The following is an 18,086-nucleotide window of genomic DNA, read 5'->3' on the forward strand; positions in this document are numbered from 1 at the left end:
TGTGCGAGCATGTGTGTGCGTGTGTGTGTGTGTGTGTGTATGTGTGTGTGTATGTGGATACTTTCTGTCTCATGATTTTCCCTGACCTCTCTTTTTCACTGCCTCTTTCCATGCAGGTTCTTTCTCTCTCCCTCTCTCTGTCAACATCCCTCTCTCCACATTCTCTCCTTCTCAAACCACATACTTCATAACAGTCCAGCTCTGTTTATGTCCAACTCCCAGGTCCCACAACTCCCCACTTCAGCCTCTGATAAACTCCTGCTACTGGTCAGAGGGCATGAGAACATGAAGTGCTAATGTCCTCAGCATCATATGTTTTGGTGTTTTTTTGCAGTTCTCTAAATCGATGGTGTTAGATGCCTACCGGGAGTATGTGAACAACTTCAGCACGGCCATGGCAGTGGTCAGGAAAGCATGCGCCACAAAGCCTAGCTTCCTGGACTTCCTCAAGGTACATACATGTTTTATTTTACTCATAAGAAAATTGAACCTAACAATGTAACATTCTTATTTATAAACATTCTTTTTAATTCAGTGTACAGTAGTTAGTCACCATGAGCATTCAGTAAAGTGATTAAAGGCCCTGAAACTGTCTTCCTATCAGCTGAGTCTTTATGTCCCCCATAAAAGTTCAAATGTGTGTGTGCCTGTCTCCCTTGTCCAGCACCGCCAGGAGACCAGCGCTGACCGCGTCACTCTCTATGGCCTCATGATGAAACCCATCCAGAGGTTCCCTCAGTTCATCCTCCTGCTGCAGGTATGGCTCAGCACAGGCCCCTCACACACTGTTGTTCTCATTATAGGCATAGTGCCTTTGTTCTTCATCTGTGCTGGCCACACAGGGCTTCCACTGTTCAACCAGCAGAGGGAGCTCTAGGCCTAGAGCCGGGTGGGCCATGGCAAACGCAGGATTCCTAGCTGTAGGCTAGAGAGGGTCTTTCCAGACAGATTAAACTTTAATTAGCACTGATGAGGAATGATTGTAATGAATCATAATGTATCCCTTATGCAAGCTGTGTGAGCTAGTGCAGAATAATGTTTCATGGTGGATCGTAGGAAATAAAATATTAATCAGAGATATTAGTGTTCTGTAATGCATTTGATTAAACGTGTGTGTGTGTGTGTGTGTGTGTGTGTGTGTGTGTGTGTGTGTGTGTGTGTGTGTGTGTGTGTGTGTGTGTGTGTGTGTGTGTGTGTGTGTGTGTGTGTGTGTGTGTGTGTGTGTGTGTGTGTGTGTGTGTGTGTGTGTGCGCCAATCAGGACATGCTTAAGAACACCCCAGTGGGCCACCCTGACCGCCTCCCGCTGCAGATGGCCCTGACTGAGCTGGAGACGCTGGCGGAGAAGCTCAATGAGAAGAAGCGAGAGGCAGACCAGCGCTGCGAGATCAAGCACATCGCCAAGGCCATGAACGAGCGATACCTCAACAAGGTGCCACCACAGGCCACTCCTCACACAATCACTTGACAGGTCTGAGCAGGCGTCACCCACCATGCCCCCTTCTACTCTCCATGGCATTGGGTGACCTTCACTAGAACACATCTTGAACAGTTGGTCAATGGGCTCTCCTTGAAGCTAGAGCTGAAGCTAAGACTGTCCTCACTAGAAGCCCTGTGTGGGCAGCAGAAATGCCTGTTCTGTTTGATTTAATAACAGTTGATGAAATGTAACTGTTTGTTACTGAATGTGTAGTGATGTGTAGTGAAGTTATGGGCATGTTTGGATTCAGAGCATAGTTTATCATGCTATGTTGTTTCATCGCAAAGACTGTTGCATGCCTGGCATTTTCAGCAAATCCCCGTTCAGCGTGCAGAGTATTTACAGAGGCCAATCCATTTACTGTGCAGGCCTCCCCCAATGTCAAAAGCAGCCCTCTAATTACTCAGCCTGTTGCCTCCCAGCAGGACTGCCGTTGGCCTGTATCTATATATGAGCATGTGAGTTTGCTCCTATGGAAGCTAATCGCCATGCAGACTTATAAATAGTAAACACTAGTGGATGCATGGAACGTATGGGACCTCAAAGTCAGTAGTATATGTGGATGCAGCAGAAAAGGATGTTAAATATGAGGGGGTCAGTGAGATGGAAGGAAAGAAATTCATCCCTTTATTTTTGTGTTCATTCTGGTCTGTCTGTAGCTCTTAAGCAGCGGCAGCAGGTACCTGATCCGCTCGGACGACATGGTGGAGACGGTGTACAATGACCGTGGCGAGATCATCAAGACCAAGGAGCGTCGCCTCTTCCTGCTCAACGACGTGCTCATGTGTGCCACGCCCAACGCACGGTGAGGCTCTCCGTCCGAGCCCCTCGTCCCCGCATGCCGTTCCCCACACACGAAGGGCCTGGCCCTGGGCCGGAGTCGTCCACACCACACACAGCTCCACAGGAAGCCGACTCCCTCCTCCCAGAGGCCACGGCTGAAACCACTTACTCTGGAGCTGCTCCATCAAAAGCACTGAGCTGCTCGGCCTCGGCTGGGCTTTTGTTTGGTTAAACAGCACATTAGTGGTTAAACACCCGCCAGGCACACCCATGCGGAGTTTACCTGTAATAGATATGCAGACCACACCCATGTCAAGAACTCGAGGTCCTGCCTCCCTACCGGCCTGCACTCTCCGGCTTGCAGTTGTGCACATGCAGCAAGATTTTCCGGCAGATTCACTTGCTCTGCCAGTCTGTCATTTGCCCAGAATGTTTCCTTCATAAATCAAACCAAGAGTGTCTTGTTGGCACAGATCTCTGTGTTTGTGCGTATACGGTGCTGTTGCACACAGGCTCGCACGAGCCACGAGCCAGTGGTGGAAGTTACACAGGAAACTGTGCCTAATTTGGCATATTGTGAAAATATGGGGTTTCATCTGTACACTTTTACAAGGCTAAGTGTGCATGCCGAATGACTCATGTTTGCCATTTTTAGGCTGTCCTTGATGGAACTGACTGTTAGTGGGATGTAGTTACACTGTTTGCTGTTCTGAATGTACGCCTGTAAGTCAGACACAGAATAACAGTAGAATAACATGCTATGAAACATGCTAACATCCTCTAAAATGCTATCTTCTGGGTTCTATACAGGTTATAATTAGATTAATTATTTGCTGTATTGGTCTGCCAGTATGTGCTATGTATAAGCCAGTATACGGTGCTTGTTTATGAAGCGTGCTGGTCTCCACAGGTCTCCTCAGGAGGGTGGAGGTGCTCTGACCTCGGGCCAGAAGTTCCTACTGAAGTGGAGCGTCCCGCTGAGCTTTGTGGAGGTGCTGGAGTTCGGCTCCAGCGAGGACATGGGGGACGCTGGACGCTTCCCCACACCACACTCCGGAGAGAAGGTGGTCATCAACGCCAAGCCAAGTAGGTTTCCTCCATCTTCATTACTGGTTTGTGTGCTCCTTGACCTATTTTTTAAACAATTTAGGATTTTTAGTAGGATGCCTGACTTGTCTGGTTCTTTGTTGAAAGCCATTGCAAGTGGGGATGGGAATCACTGACAATGCAATACTACTGAGATACATTGAATCACCATGCTAACAGATTAGCATACTGACTGCTATGCCATAATCCATAATCTACATTCGCTTTAAGACTCTGTAGGTCTGAAGTCTTCAGAAGCTGTCAAAGGTTAATGGATTGTTTGTTTCTGTTCAGCCAGCTACTAAGTATTGTATAAAGACAAAAGCCCACACCCAGCTGCGCCGCTGGGGTCCATGTGAGCCTTCCTAATCTGAGTAATTGTTTAAGAGGATGCAGGGTTATGTTTTGTGCATAGACTGTATTTAAAAATATATCCCAGATTGATTTGTATGAATCAGCTTTTTCAAACTGTATTAATCAGTTTATCAAAGCTTTATTTCCCTTTCATATCAGTTAATGTTCTGTAATCTCCTGTGCTTCATCTTTAGTATTGACCATTGAACCATATGGCACTGAAGGAGATTAAGAGATTAAGTATGTGAGCATGGGATTAAAGTATATGAGTACATTGCATCCTTGAAACACATACAGTACTTTAAAGGGTTACAGTGTTGACTTGAAGTCTGTGTCCACTGACACACCCACAGACTAAAACAAGCCAAACTGTAGTTATTGTCACACTGTCAATTTTGCACAGAGCTGGTAAATATTAAGGACAGGCCATGAATGTAGCACTGAAACATTTATGAGTTTTCGGTCAGTCCTGTCATAGTTGTCCAACCTGTTCTCCCCTGGGATATCCTGCCGGGATTGTATCTTGCCTCTCAGCTGCCATCCCTCTTTTAAAAGTCCCTGCCAACGACTTGACCAGATGGGGTTTTGGCACCCGTCGGCACGGACCAAGCAGACCAAGGCCTCGGTACAGATGCAGGGAAGCGTTGCTAATGCTAATGTTGATGTTGACTCTAAATGATCCTGTCAGATGAGGGGCTGTGATCTAGGCTTTATACAGTGTAGCTGAGGTTGTGGTTGATTTTCATTGCCACAAGATCACAAGATCTTTTTACAAGTGAAACATTAAAATGAGATTGGCTGGACCCAGAAAACCCCCCTCAAGACAATAGGAGGGGAGGATGCTGAGAGAAAACAGATTTTGGACAGGGATGAGTTTTCTACTTCCCCACATGGGGCCTTCCCAGTGCCTGATGCTCGTTGGCAGGCTTTTGTACTGGCCACTGACACGAAAGCCTTGGACGCCTCGGCCGGTTGTCTCTTAGAGCTCCTTTTTAATTGTTGCTTCTAGTCTGCCCTCGTCTTCCGCACACAGGACGGCAGCATGACTTCACCATTTCCACTTGGACTTGCACTCAACAGCCAGCAGCTGCTGCTTCACTTTAAATGCCTTCCTGGGAATGGACCGTGGTGGCCACACTGTGGTCAGTCCGCATGCACTGGTCATATTTAGCACTGAAAGGGTTAGTCTCGGAAAACAGACCTCCTTTACTTAACCCAGGAATGCCTGTGGTCGCCTTCGAGCTCTCGCATTATGAGATTTGTGAAGCCCAGTGTTCCTCGTCTGCGTTGAAGCTCTGGGGTTCTCCTGAAACGTTGAACCCTACACTTCCTTTTCTAAATAGCGGATATTTTAGGACAGAGGAAGCTCTATACGTTGAAATGGAACTTTGTATTGGGCTCTTTCTGACCAGTCTAAAGCGATGCAGTCATGGGTGCAGTGTATGAAGTAACTGAAGCTGGAGGTCAAAACCACTGTCACCTTATATAACCTCTGAGTGATGTTTACACTTCAAGTCTTCCTTCTTGGGTCACGCTCATGCGTTTAGTGTTAAAACACGGATCAGTATCTCTCCTCTTTTTCACCTCAGGGTCGCCACACTCTCTGACCCACTAACCCACTGAGTCCATATGGCACGTCTCCGCTGCCAGGCCTGCTCTGTTGCCCACTAACACCGTCAACATGAGCATCTGCTCTGACCGCAGGGTCTCTGGGGCAGATGGGGGACGACTTGTTTTTCGGGCCCACCTCCGGGAAGCTTCTCACCGCTACCCCAAACACTTCTCACAGCCAAGGAGTCCACCGCAGCCGTGCCAGAATGTGCATTCAGCAGGGCCTCTGGCTCAACACCTGGACAGGAAAAGAGCTGGCTGTCTTAAGTGGCTGTGTTTAAGGATTGCTAATGTCTGGACTGTCTGTAGGTGCCACCAGCTGTAGCCCTCACCCCACCAGCCATTCGTTCAGCCTCTTTATGAAGGACAGACGTTGTGGAGGAGGCCACACTGATTAAAAATGGATGTAATGTGTGTGTGTGTGTGTGTGTGTGTGTGTGTGTGTGTTTCATGCAGCTGACAGTTAAGCACACTCTTACGCCTCTGTACAATAGAGGCACCAAGCTGCTGTCCCCACAGCAAGAAGACGAGGCTCTGCTGGTCCTTTTAACCCTGTGGGCGTCTTATTAGTGGGATGACAAGAGAGAGAGGGGTGCTTTAAGAGTCGCGGAGCATGTCGTTTTTCGCTCCCTCCAAGCATGCCGTGCGAAGATTTGGAGAGCACACAATGACTCATTGAGGGGAGAGGGCCTCTGGTAATGACTGGAGCAGAGGCACTGTCTCTCTCTCTCTCTCTCTCTCTCATGCTGAGGAGAAGCGTAGGCGCTCTGCAGCTCGACTCATGTCAACCACTATTGTATAGCCCCCTCCTCTCATTCATTCTCCCTCTCTCTCCCTCTTTTTCTCTCTCTCTCTGGTTGCCTGGAACAGCTCCATACCATGTCATATCTAGACTGTAGTACAGAAGTACATATGACGGCACAAGAGGTGTGCTTGATGTTGAGGAGCTGTTATTATCTTTCCCTTTGTGATCCCAGCGAACAACACCTGTTTGTCCTCTTCCTCTTTCCTCTCCTCTCTCCTCTTTTCTGTGTATTTGTTTGTGGAAACCACACCAGTCTCTGGGAGTAGCTCGCCCTGTCCACTGCTTCATTGAGTCACATTAAGCCAGTCAGTGTATGAGGCAATGTCCAGAGCTATGAGCAGCAAGGCCGGAAAAGAGGCACAATAGATCCTGTCAGGCCTTTGGCCTTCAGTGGTCAGCTGCAGAACACTGCGTATGACAGTCATCCTGAATCACACTCCACTCAGGAAGGAAAGCCCATCTCCATGGAATATCCTTTTACTATTGTTTAAGTGTGGATAGTGATAAGTATTATAAGCACTTGGTGTGCAATCTGCAGTCATGTAATTGTTAGTAGGGTGGATTGCCTTAATGTGGGACATTTTTTGCTTTTCTGACTTCTGTAGTACAGTAGGCTATATTAGGCTACAATGTGAGGACAACATATTAAATCCACATCCAATTTTGATGACAGGACCCTACCACTTTGGCTTTCCTTTACTTTCACTGGCATTCATTACTTTGGGGAAGAGCCACACCCACTGGAGCTTAGGTGTCCCATATTAGGACAATTTATATATATCTTGGTAATATTGGTTATTTGTCATTTATATTCACCAGCAAAATAAACCCATCAAATAAACAGTGCATTGTCCCACAAGTGTTACCTGGGTAATTCCATTGATTCTACTAAAGTGTTACTTCAACAGTTTGAAGTAAAAAGCTAAGTTAATTCATAAATTAAAAGGATGTGAGGAGTGCTTGGAATGCATTTCACCCTTGCCCCCTCCTTTTCATAAATGCTACCATTAAGCGCCAATAAAGCATGTTTGACATTTGCGCCCTGAAAAGGTTTTCGCTGCTGTCCCTTCGGATTGCCTCTGTGAGCAGGGCTCTAATGTGCAAATGAGGCAACAGAGTTCTCACAGAGCCATTCGTGGCACGGTTGCACCAGAACAGGGCCGTTGCCATGGCACCAGAACACAAGGGTGGCATGAATGGCCATTGTACAGCTGTGGAGAAAAAAAAACAAAAAACTGTGAGTTCTGAAAGTGGATGTCTGTCACAGCCAGATATTTTGGGTTTTTATCAGTCAACCTGTTCCATTTTGGCATCCACATTTATGAGCAATGTAGGGCTCCAAAAAAATGACATTGAAATTTAGAGCTGACACTTTGCTGATTCTTTTTAAAAAAAAACCTTTTTGTGTTTGTGAAATTGGCTCTCACACTATCATGTGGCAGCCTAGTCACCTGTGCGCTGGTTTGTTGACTCAGGCCACCAGACCACACCAGCCTTCATATCTGGACTGTGTCACAGGAAAAGGAGCAGAAGAATTCTCTCTGCGATGGAGAGATGAGAGGCAGAAAGGGCTATTTCCCCTGGGGACGTGGCATTGAAGAGCTACCAACACCGTGGCTCTTCTTTGAGACGTCCTCATTAGAGATGTTGCCAGCGATGGTTTGAAAAGACTATTACCATGCAAGCCGAGCTCCCACCCCCCCCCATTCCTTCCACACTTGGATGTTGTCCAAAGATGGCGGTCCCAGCGCAGGCCGACCCCTCTGACTCTGCCCTGCTCCCGCCTCTCTGCAGCGTCTCCCACTGCGTTTAATTACCAGGACGCCGCTGTGTCCTTGAGCTGCTGTAGCTCATGCTCAGATGAATCCGATTTGTGTTTGCGTTGTTGCTGCGTGGCTGGGGCTCGTTGTTTCTGACTGGCCTCCCACAGGGGCCCACACATCACCGTGTGCGCGCGGGTCGCACTCGAGGATCCCCAGACCCAGGGTCTGTGTTGAGGCAAAGAGGTCGACAGGCCGCGCATCAACAACTCCACTAGCGACAGACTCCACGTCATCCCCCTGCTCCCTGTGCGACCATTGAAATTCCTCTGCTGCAATGGATGCCGAATCGATTTAGTGGCTGTTGACTTAGTGCCTGGACAACTTGAATAAGTGTGCAGTTTGGCTGGGCTCTCACCAATTATTTCCCCTCTCTGGTGATTATTTGATTCCATTCTGATTTGTGTTTTTGCAGAAAAAGCATAGATGCCTCCTGTGCTATTTCCAGATATTTTTTTCCCCCAGTGAAAAAGTTTAACGCCATTTCAGATGGGGCAGATCATTTTGCATTCGAAGCGTTTTGAGTTTTATTGCATGATGTCAACATGAAGGGAAGTTATTGGAAAGACAAGTTTTTGAGTCAGTGTTCATTTCCAGATGAAGTGACATTTAAGGCTGGTTGGGTTTAATCCCCTTGTCAAGACTTCAGCTGGTGCTGAGAGGCCACTGAATGACCACAGCGTGTACCCCTCTGGTCTCCCTGCTCACTCTTAACATTAGTTGGCAGACGTGGAGAAATCCAAGGAGGAGGAACAGGATTTATAACCGGCCTGCCTGGGTGAGAGTGAGAGGGGATAGAGACTGGGGTGCAGGCCAGTCGTCTAATAGGTCTGGAGAAGTGGGCCTGTTTTTCCATTGTCTGAGCACCGGAGCAGAAATTAGGACAAATAAAACACCCTTTCGTCTGAACCAGAAGTTTACAAAATATGTTCAAATGTTACTTGACTCCAAGAGAAATACAATTTAGCCCTAAACTCAAACATTTGCTGGAGCTAAATGAAAGGGAGTAAATCATAGGGCTATTTCTAAAATAAGATTTGATGTGTTTATATGTTAACATGTCGACTAGGAGATTGGCTACACACATGAGGTCAGTTCTCTGGCAAGGTGCATTTGATTACAGCATTTGTCTGGACTGCACAAAATAGCCTATTGCAGTGTGAAGTGTGACTGAGCAAACCTCTCTAAGAGCATATGATGACATTTGCTAAAAATATGTCTGTCCTTTCTTTCTTCCTTGTTATTCACTCCACTGGCTTAACATATTGTATTTATGCTTGCTCTGTTTCTCTTTTTAACACAGATAAACTCTACATGGGTCCAGGACAGCTGTATCAAGATCTGCAAAATCTGATCCATGACCTCAGCCTGGTCAACCAGATCTCTCATATGATTGGCAGCCTAAAGGGGAACTACCAGGTAAGGACATCAGCTGACTATAGTACATGCATGCTTTGTATAATTGGATCATTATTGCTGTTATTGATTCCAACAATTTAGTAAAACCATGAAGACAAGCACATCCTGTGACGAAAGCAGCTGTCTAAAGCAACTCCTAATATTTGAGTTTGAAGATACTTATTTCCTTTTGAGAGCTCAAATGGTCCGCTCCAAATTTAATTCCAGACCCCATGGCTTGCATAAATGGCTGGGCTGTGTGTGGGTAATTTGCTGGAGCGCTCCGTCGGTGCCACTTGGATGCATGTCTGCCAGAGCCTGCTGGGTTGATGTAATGCTTTCTGGCTGCTGGTCAGCTGCGTATGGTCCGTGTGAAGAGACACTCTCGCTCATCCCTGACAACACAAACACTTCCCACAACCTCTCACTGTGAGAAAATGTTTGCCTTTTTCCCTCCTCTGCATTTGACCCGTGAAAACAGGCCGCAGAGGTTAGCCCAGTGCAATCTACACTTGGCCAAACACAAGGAGTGAAAAAGATTTTTGTGAGCTCTTTTCTGGCTTTTACTAATGAGCCCCACAATAAGGTTGGTGTTGACTCTCCCATTTATCTTTCTAATTCTCTTTCTTTCTTTCTTTCTTTCTTTCTTTCTTTCTTTCTTTCTTTCTTTCTCTCTCCCTCTCTCTCTCTGCTGCAGAATGTAAACCCTACGGTGGCCCAAGACTGGGTGTCTGGCCTCCAGCGGCTCATCCTGAAGAAAGAAGAGGAGATCAGGGCGGCCGACCGCTGCCGAATCCAGCTGCAGTTACCTGGGAAACAGGACAAGTCAGTCTGACCCCGCTGTGACCGCCCTCTTCCTCCACTCGTTATTGTCCCCTCTAAATCTCTTGCTCTTGACAATGAAGGCAGCTTCTCCAAGCCAATAAAAATAACCTGTCTAGACAAGAAACCAGAACAATACTGGCGAGTTTATGTCTGCCATACTGCCATACATACTGTGAGTCTGTGCATGGAGGAGAAGGAGGCCGGGAGAGAGGAAATATTAAGACAGGGCGCCAGTCTCACATGATCAGTCCAAAAGCCTCAGAGAGTCACTGTCTTCTCTCTCTCTCTCTCTCTCTCTCTCTCTCTCTCTCTCTCTCTCTCTCTCTCTCTCTCTCTCTCTCTCTCTGTCAGCTCCTTAATGTGATCTTATCGGCCTGATTTTCTCGACTCGATGCGCCACATTTCTTACATTTGGTTCTCTGGGGAGTCCGACTGCAGCTGCTCTGCATGCAAAAGTTATTTTGGCAAATTCTAACAGCCACTCTCTCCTGTTCCTTTTCCCTAATGTGTACATTCTCTCTCTCTCTCACACACACACACACACACACACACACACACACACACACACACACACACACACACACACACACACACACAGAGTTGTTTACTGTCCTTCACCAATTTGAACTGGCTGGATTAGCCAGGAGCATCTATAGAGCGACAGCTGCAGAGGCTTTTCATCCCAAACGTCTCGTCCAGCCCAAAATAACTGGCTCTCGTGTGCGGAGACAGTGAAAGGGCAGACGCATGCCGACATACCCCTCTCTACTCTGTCGCAACCATACGTTCTCATTAGTCCACTGTCATCACGCCGGATTCCTCTACAGTCTCTTGGTCCTTGCAAGTGCCTTCATAGGGGACGTGAGGCTCTTTGAGAAGCGTACTGGTTCAGTATCAATAGATCTATTATTCAGACAGCCAAACACAACACTCAAAGTGTTCAGCTCGGGGAAAAAAGGGCTTTTGAATATTGAAGAGGCTTCTCATTTTGTGCAGTGCTAGACACAACATGTTTTTCCATGATATACAGTGACAGGCTGAGATGCAGCTCAAGATCCAGTTCAAGTGTGATGATCTAATTCTGGGCACGTGTTTCACCCTGTCCTGTCCAAAGGCATTCTACAGTACGTGACCCTGTGATATCCTCATCTTCATCATCTTCTTTTGCTTATCCCTTCTCCTCCTCCTCCTCTTTTCCACTATATTGCAGGACTGGGAAACCCACACATTTCACTGCCGTCTTCAACACATTCAGCCCCGGCATCAAGCAGTCATGGATCAGTAACCTGCAGATGGCTAAACTGGCCTTGGGTATGTCTGCATCTCTCTCTCTCTCTCTCTCTCTCTCTCTCTCTCTCTCTCTCTCTCTCTCTCTCTCTCTCTCTCTCTCTTTCTCTTTCTCTTTCTCTTTCTTTCTCTCTCTCTATACCCCCTCTCCCTTTTTACTCCTTCTCCCACTGACTCATTCATTCTCTCTCACTCAAATATTACTCTCCCTCTCCTGCTTTCCGTTGATCTCCCTTTTTCTCTCTCACTCTGTCCATCACTTCCTTGCCCGTTCATGTTTTTCTCTCCCTCCCGCACGTTGCTCCCTCTGTATTCCTCTCTGCCTCACTCATATCCATTCTCTCTCACTCCCCCCTTTTTTTTATATTCTCCCTCCATCATATTCCTACTCCGAGTCTTGCCTCTGGTCATTCTCACTGGCCCCAATCTTGAGGAGCGTAAGGCTGGGCCCTAGCAGGGAGGATTCAGGCCCCAGATATCTCCCTTCTCCTCACTGCTCTGCCTCTCCGCACTAAATCCTCTGCTCACCCCTGAGCCGCACACGGCCCCAGAGTAAATGTGTGTGAGCCGGTCCTACGCACGCCTCCTCCTCCGCATCCTCAGGCAGACGTGCTCCAGATACCATGTGGAGGGAGTGTGGGAGTGCTTTTTTTAATTGCTCTGTTTCTGAAGGGAAAGTCGTTAGTGTTCATTTGCGCGGCGGTCTGACAGGGAAAATGCATCAGCGAGGAGGCGGAGGAGGAGGAGGCCGAGGGAGAGGCCAACGGGCACAGAATGAATGACCGCTCCAGATAGTCAGCAACACATTTGGAAATGTCGTTTGTCGGTGGCGTTTACATGAACCTGTCGTAATTTATTGATCCACTCTGTTTTTCTCATGAGGGAGATTTCTTTTCATGAATGATGTCATGGAACTCTCTCTCTCTCTCTCTCTCCCCCACTTTGTGTGTGTGTGTGTGTGTGTGTGTGTGTGTGTGTGTGTGTGTGTGTGTGTGTGTGTGTGTGTGTGTGTGTGTGTGTGTGTGTGTGTGTGTGTGTGTGTGTGTGTGTGTGTGTGTGTGTGTGTGTGTGCAACAGAGGAGGATAATATGCAAGGCTGGTTTTTCGCTGAAGATGATGGGAAGCAGATCAAGAAGCAGAAGCACCCTCTCCTGCTGAAGCAGATGCCTGTAGTCATGTCCAAACTGCAGGAGTTCAAGGTGGGCACAGTGCCATGCACACTGTCCTGTCTGGTTATTTAGAAGTTGTGACTGTGTTGTTTTTGCCTCTTATGGTTGAACATGTCAACAACATATTGCATTATTAATGCACCCACGCTTTTCAACTAATATTGGGAATACTAATTACATGATTTTATGAATGTATGATTTTTATAGACCCCATTGCTCAATAGGAGCGTAAACAGGACTTGCTGTGCCGATACACATTAAGTTTGTGGATTTGCTGTATTTGCAGTTGGACGCGTTGGGCCCAAAGTGGGCCGTGGTATTTTTAGAGTGATCAATATAGGGCTCGCGCTCAGTAAGGAATGCCATCTGCACACAGATAGTGCCAGCCAGAGCCCACACATTTCATCAGACAGAGTACCAAAGGGGTCACGCAGATTAAACCCATTTCTCATCCGGTAAAGGGACGCTCTCAGACAGCACCTATTTATTTATTAAGACAGAGCGCTGTGTGTCTTTATGTGGGGTGGCAGGGCTCGTGTGGTAGTTTGCCATGTTGTGAAGGTCTGAATGGGGATGTGGTGGGCCAACGTTTTCAGCTCCTTTCTCTGTCTGTCTCTCCATGTTTCCTTTTCTCCGTGTCAGGTGGAGTGTGCGGTGCACAATCCAGAACCTCATGTGAACAGTGAGAGCACCGCGGACATGCCTGCCCTGGGCCACGGCTTTGTGTGGGTGAGGATCTCCCACACTCACTCACTCACTCTCTCTCTCTCACTCACACACACACACACACACACACACACACACACACACACACACACCCACTGGTTGATTGGTTAATGAACCTTTGGTGTGAGAGGATTTTTAAAGAAGTGCTTAGACATCTTTGTTTGATTCATAAGCACAGACACAGGCACCATGCAGCTAGCTGAAGATAATAAGATCCATTCACTGCATATTTCATCTGACACAAGCCCAGAAGTGTCAAAGTCGACTTTAGATGAATGCTGACTGTGTTCTGCCCATCAGATGCAAATGAATAATTAAACACCACTCTTCACATTTTATTGCCCACCTCTCTGAGCCAGAGTGCCTCTGTTAAAGTGTGACTCACGAGCTCCATTCAGAGAGTCAGAGAGCCATGTTTACTTTGGGGGCCGTAGAAAACATACACGTTCCAGTGACTCATAATGGCCCAAGTGATTGACTGCCCCTGCTCTGCGGAACACTCTGGCTGATTGTTTGTGGGTGCCAGAAATGGCGTGGTCCAGCTCTTAACAAGCCATTCATCTCGTACGTGGGGGGTGGGTGCCAGTAAACATGCCAAATATCTCATGTAGAAAAGCGACGTACGTGATCAGCATTTAGAATGGAGAATGTCACAAAAGCACTTCTGATTGCCCATAACTGGGACTCTCCCTCTCAGGTGGCCAGCTGCACCAATCAGATGGGGCAGATCTCCATCGTGGCCATGCAGAACTCCAGCCCCAAAGTGACCGAGTGCTTCAACGTGGAGTCGCGCATCCTCTGCATGGCCTACGCGCCCATGGAGGAGGTTTTGGCCAACGGGGAGGGCAGCTCGGACGGTGACCCGCATCCAGGGAAGAGCGGCCACGCACCCACCATCTGCCTGGGGATGGAGGAAGGGAGGTAGGGCCCTGCAGGTCCCCACTCACCCCCCAACACCATCACTAGACAGACAGACAGACAGACACACAGACAGACAATTGATCCCCAAGGGGAAATTAAAGACCAAATTCAACACCATTTCAGCAGCACAGTATAGAGCAGAGAGGCTTCACTTGCTGCTTAGTAGAAACAAAGCACTAGGGCTGCAACAAGTAACTGATCCATTGATTAGTTGTCAACTATTATATTATCTTCAAACTAATATTAATTGGCAAGCTATTTTGGTAATTGGTTTGTGTCCATTTTTAAGGAAGAAAATTCCTCAAAACTCTGATTGCAGCTTCTTATTTTCAGCTTTACTTACCCCTTTAACTAAATATCTTTACTTACCCCTCTATGACGGTAAACTAAATATCTTTACTTACCCCTCTGTGACAGTAAACTAAATATCTTTACTTACCCCTATATGACGGTAAACTAAAGTGTGTAGAGGACAAAGTCTTGGGTTTTGAAAACACTGATTGAGGACTGAAGTAAAAGACTCTTAATAATACCTCTCCATAGACCCAGCAGGAACTGCAGTGGGATTTGGAGGAGAGGAGGTGGAGGACAGGTCTCTGTTAAACATAACAGTGCACAGCTATTCAGGATTACAGATATTAATGAGGTCATTTTAGGCTGTTAATCCCGAGGATTAAAACGCAGGCCATTTTAGCACAGCCCGCTAGTCAGAATCCAGGCAGCACCAGAACTGACCTCATTCATCAAAATCATTAACATCACAGTAATCACTTGGGAAGAGGAGCTGGAGGATTTCCAAATGACAAATTGATTAATCTGCTTAAATGTGTACGTGAAAGTTTGCTTGCTTGAGTAGTTGAGTCAGTGATATGGATTATACCGAACCTAAGAGTGGATTTTGTTTTCAATAACTAAATTCAGGCCAAGAGAAAACTGGTGGTCTGTACTGGTGGTCTGTACTGGTGGATTGTACTCATTTGTTACAAATGTGTTATACATTAATCTTCACCTTTAATATGTGAACCAATTCAAGTTCAAGTTCAAGTAGTTTGTTTATACTCATAATGAAATTCCTTGAAATTCCTCAAGAGCTAGCTCAACTTCTCAACTAAGAATAAATTAATAGTAGTAATTAAAAAGGTATATTGTGTGTGTATGTGTATGTGTGTGTGTTTGTGTGGGGGTGTTATTGGGGTGTGTGGGAGGGGGATAATGAAATGGTGTGTGTGTGCAGCTGTGAACAATGATGCTAAGAAGGGTATGGGAGAAGGCATTGGTGTCCTTAAAAGCTTGTTTCTGTGGGTGAATGGCAGCAGACTTGAGACTGCTAGGGCGGAGGCAGATGTGTGAGTCTCACTCTGGTTATTTCTCCCTCTGTTTCCCCCAGTGTCTGTGTTTACAAAAGCAGCCAGCGGTCCAAGAAGGTCCGTCTGCAGCATTTCTTCACGCCAGACAAATCCACCGTCACATGCCTGGTGTACACGTGCCAGTGTCTGTACGTGGGCCTGGTCAGCGGATCACTGGCCATCTACTCCAGAGCTCCAGGTAAGGCCCCGCTCCACGACAGGAGAGAGCAGTCTGCCAACTCCTGTTTCCCTCTTATTGTGTTTGTGCCCGCATGGATGGATGGCTGTGCTGTGTTGCACATCATTGAACACATTATTGTGCTGCCTCTCCAGCAGATTGAAGGCTCCCAAACAGTTAGTTATGTAATCAGCCCTAGATGTGGGCCCTGTCCTCATAAAAGAGAATTGTCTGTTTTGGCAATACGTTTGATCTGTTAGTGCTTCCACTGCCGGTTGCTGTCTCTTGCCCCTTTGGTCTTTTTCTCTGACTCTCTCCTGTGATGGTGTCGTGTTGTGTTGCTGACTGGTGCTTGTGTGTGTGTGTGTGTGTGTGTGTGCGTGTGCGTGTGCGTGTGCGTGTGCGTGTGCGTGTACGTGTACGCGTGGGTGAAGGGAGGATGAGGCTGGGTCAGGCTGGGTGAGCGGAGAGCTCGTCACCTTGGTGACCCTGATGAATCACGCATCACAGAGGATTGGAGCTCCTCTCTCTCTCCCTCTCACTCTCTCTCTCCCCCTCTCTCTCTCATTCCTTTCCTGTCTTATTCTGGACTGTCGTGCCTCTGAGGATCTCGTCGTGGTTGGCTGGGAAAAAACGGCTGAACTGCTTGTTGTGACCCATTTATTTCCCTGCAGCAGAGAGAGCGAGAGGAAGCTAGCGCTGGCGTATTTGCCCACCTCTCTGGACTGCCAGTGCCTCGGCCCTCCCACACACTCTCATGTTGCCTGTGCTGTGCAGGTAAAAGCAGAAGGAGACAATAAAGATGGAGGCCAAGGCACTGAAACCAAAAGAGAGAGAAGTAGACAGGGAAGAAGACTAAGGAGATTGTTTTTCTTTTTTTTAAAGAAAAAATACCTAGTACCCACGGAACATGTGTGTGTGTGTGTGTGTGTGTGCGTGTGTGTGTGTGTGTGGTGTTCACCAGAGTCAATTCCCTGATGTTCTTGTGGGGTGAGTTTCATGCTTTACAGTGCAGGCATCTGAAGAAAGAGCTGAGGAAAGATGTGCCTTTATTTCCCAAAAACCTACTTTTGAAACTCCCATTGAGTACCAGACTGTAACTCTGGAAAGAGATGAAGGGCTGTGCACACAGCTCAGACACACATTCCCAACGTTTGACTCCAAAAGCCTCTTGGATTCACAATACACTCCCTCTCTCTCCTCGTATGCCTCTGGTAATGCCATATGAAGCAGTACACAGTGGGGTTGACTTAGCCTATTTTTCAACCTCCACATTTTGTCTTAACTTGCTTGTCAGAAAGTAGTAATGAAAGGGGTGTAGTAAGGGTGTAAATGATGATCATTTAAGCTTCAGAGACGCCCCCCTGCTCTGCTCGGAGTGTGAAGGTCTCCTTGTCCTGAAGGCCTCCTCCCAGCAGGTGCATCCTGAGGGGAAAAGAATAGAATAAAAATATGGGAGAAAAAAACTCACAATGCACCATGGTCTATTAATCATTCAACAAGGAACATGGATGAGCACCAAAAATAGCTCCCACATAATACATACCCTATCGTGTGTGTGTGTGTGTGTGTGATGATTTGGTCGTTGCTGTGAGAAGGTACAGTACTCCGGTGTTTGCCCTTTCCTTTATCGGCTCTGTTTAATGAATGCCTGACCGTATCACGGCAGTGTTTACGCTGAAAAGGTCCGAGGCAAGGAAATGAGCTTTGAGTCCTCTAATCCAAAGCCCGGGCAGATGAGGTCTTCGATTGGGGAGATGGCAGAAGCAAGAGGGACTCAGCATCACGTCATGTGGCACAGTGAAGAGGGGAAACAGGGAAAGTGATCCATGCCTGTCCCCAGGCCAGGCCAGTAAATGCAGGAACGGAAATTCAGTACTTGCGCGGAATGCTGCTTTTCTCCTTCCCTGCCTTGTCACACTTTCCATAATGTCTTTTCTTCTAGGAAGTAGGGTGAGGATATTCTGCCATTATGAGAGTCCTAGTTTATTTTGTAGATTTCGGAAAAGTTATGATAAGATAAGCAATGACGGTAATCCTCTGCAAAGGACACGCAAATATTTAATTGTTCTAACATCCATGGGATGATATCGGCACTGTGAACAGTTTAGTCTGTCTGATATCTCTGAGCCACGGTGGTGATTCAAGCAGTGATAGAAATATGAGCCATGGCACAAATAAAAGCAGGAATGTTGTGTTTATTAGCCTCCCCCATCCCGACCCTGGAGTTAGCCTCGGAGGCAGCTTCTCCTGCCAGCGCAGTTCTTCAGTGACTTCTCTTGAGCTGGAGCTGTTGAG

General features: G+C 47.2%; 1 protein-coding gene across 3 annotated transcripts in view; it reads left to right on the forward strand.

Moving 5' to 3' along the window:
• The window catches only part of arhgef10 (Rho guanine nucleotide exchange factor (GEF) 10), a 53,302-nt gene that overhangs the window by 22,254 nt on the left and 12,962 nt on the right, over positions 1-18,086 (forward strand). For all 3 annotated transcript variants that reach the window (XM_076299562.1, XM_076299563.1, XM_076299564.1), the window contains 12 exons: positions 335-451; positions 665-757; positions 1,261-1,431; positions 2,139-2,284; positions 3,173-3,348; positions 9,242-9,357; positions 10,034-10,161; positions 11,372-11,472; positions 12,526-12,647; positions 13,260-13,346; positions 14,041-14,264; positions 15,652-15,809. In XM_076299562.1, the coding sequence (XP_076155677.1) occupies positions 335-451; positions 665-757; positions 1,261-1,431; positions 2,139-2,284; positions 3,173-3,348; positions 9,242-9,357; positions 10,034-10,161; positions 11,372-11,472; positions 12,526-12,647; positions 13,260-13,346; positions 14,041-14,264; positions 15,652-15,809 (1,639 nt within the window). The remainder of the gene's footprint in view (positions 1-334; positions 452-664; positions 758-1,260; positions 1,432-2,138; positions 2,285-3,172; positions 3,349-9,241; positions 9,358-10,033; positions 10,162-11,371; positions 11,473-12,525; positions 12,648-13,259; positions 13,347-14,040; positions 14,265-15,651; positions 15,810-18,086) is intronic.

Source organism: Alosa pseudoharengus, unplaced genomic scaffold (assembly GCF_046254945.1).
Source record: "Alosa pseudoharengus isolate Yale_2024_CS ecotype anadromous, Long Island Sound unplaced genomic scaffold, YU_APseudo_1.1 YU_APseudo_1.1_scf_22, whole genome shotgun sequence".
In the NCBI taxonomy this organism is placed as follows: Eukaryota; Metazoa; Chordata; class Actinopteri; order Clupeiformes; family Clupeidae; genus Alosa; species Alosa pseudoharengus.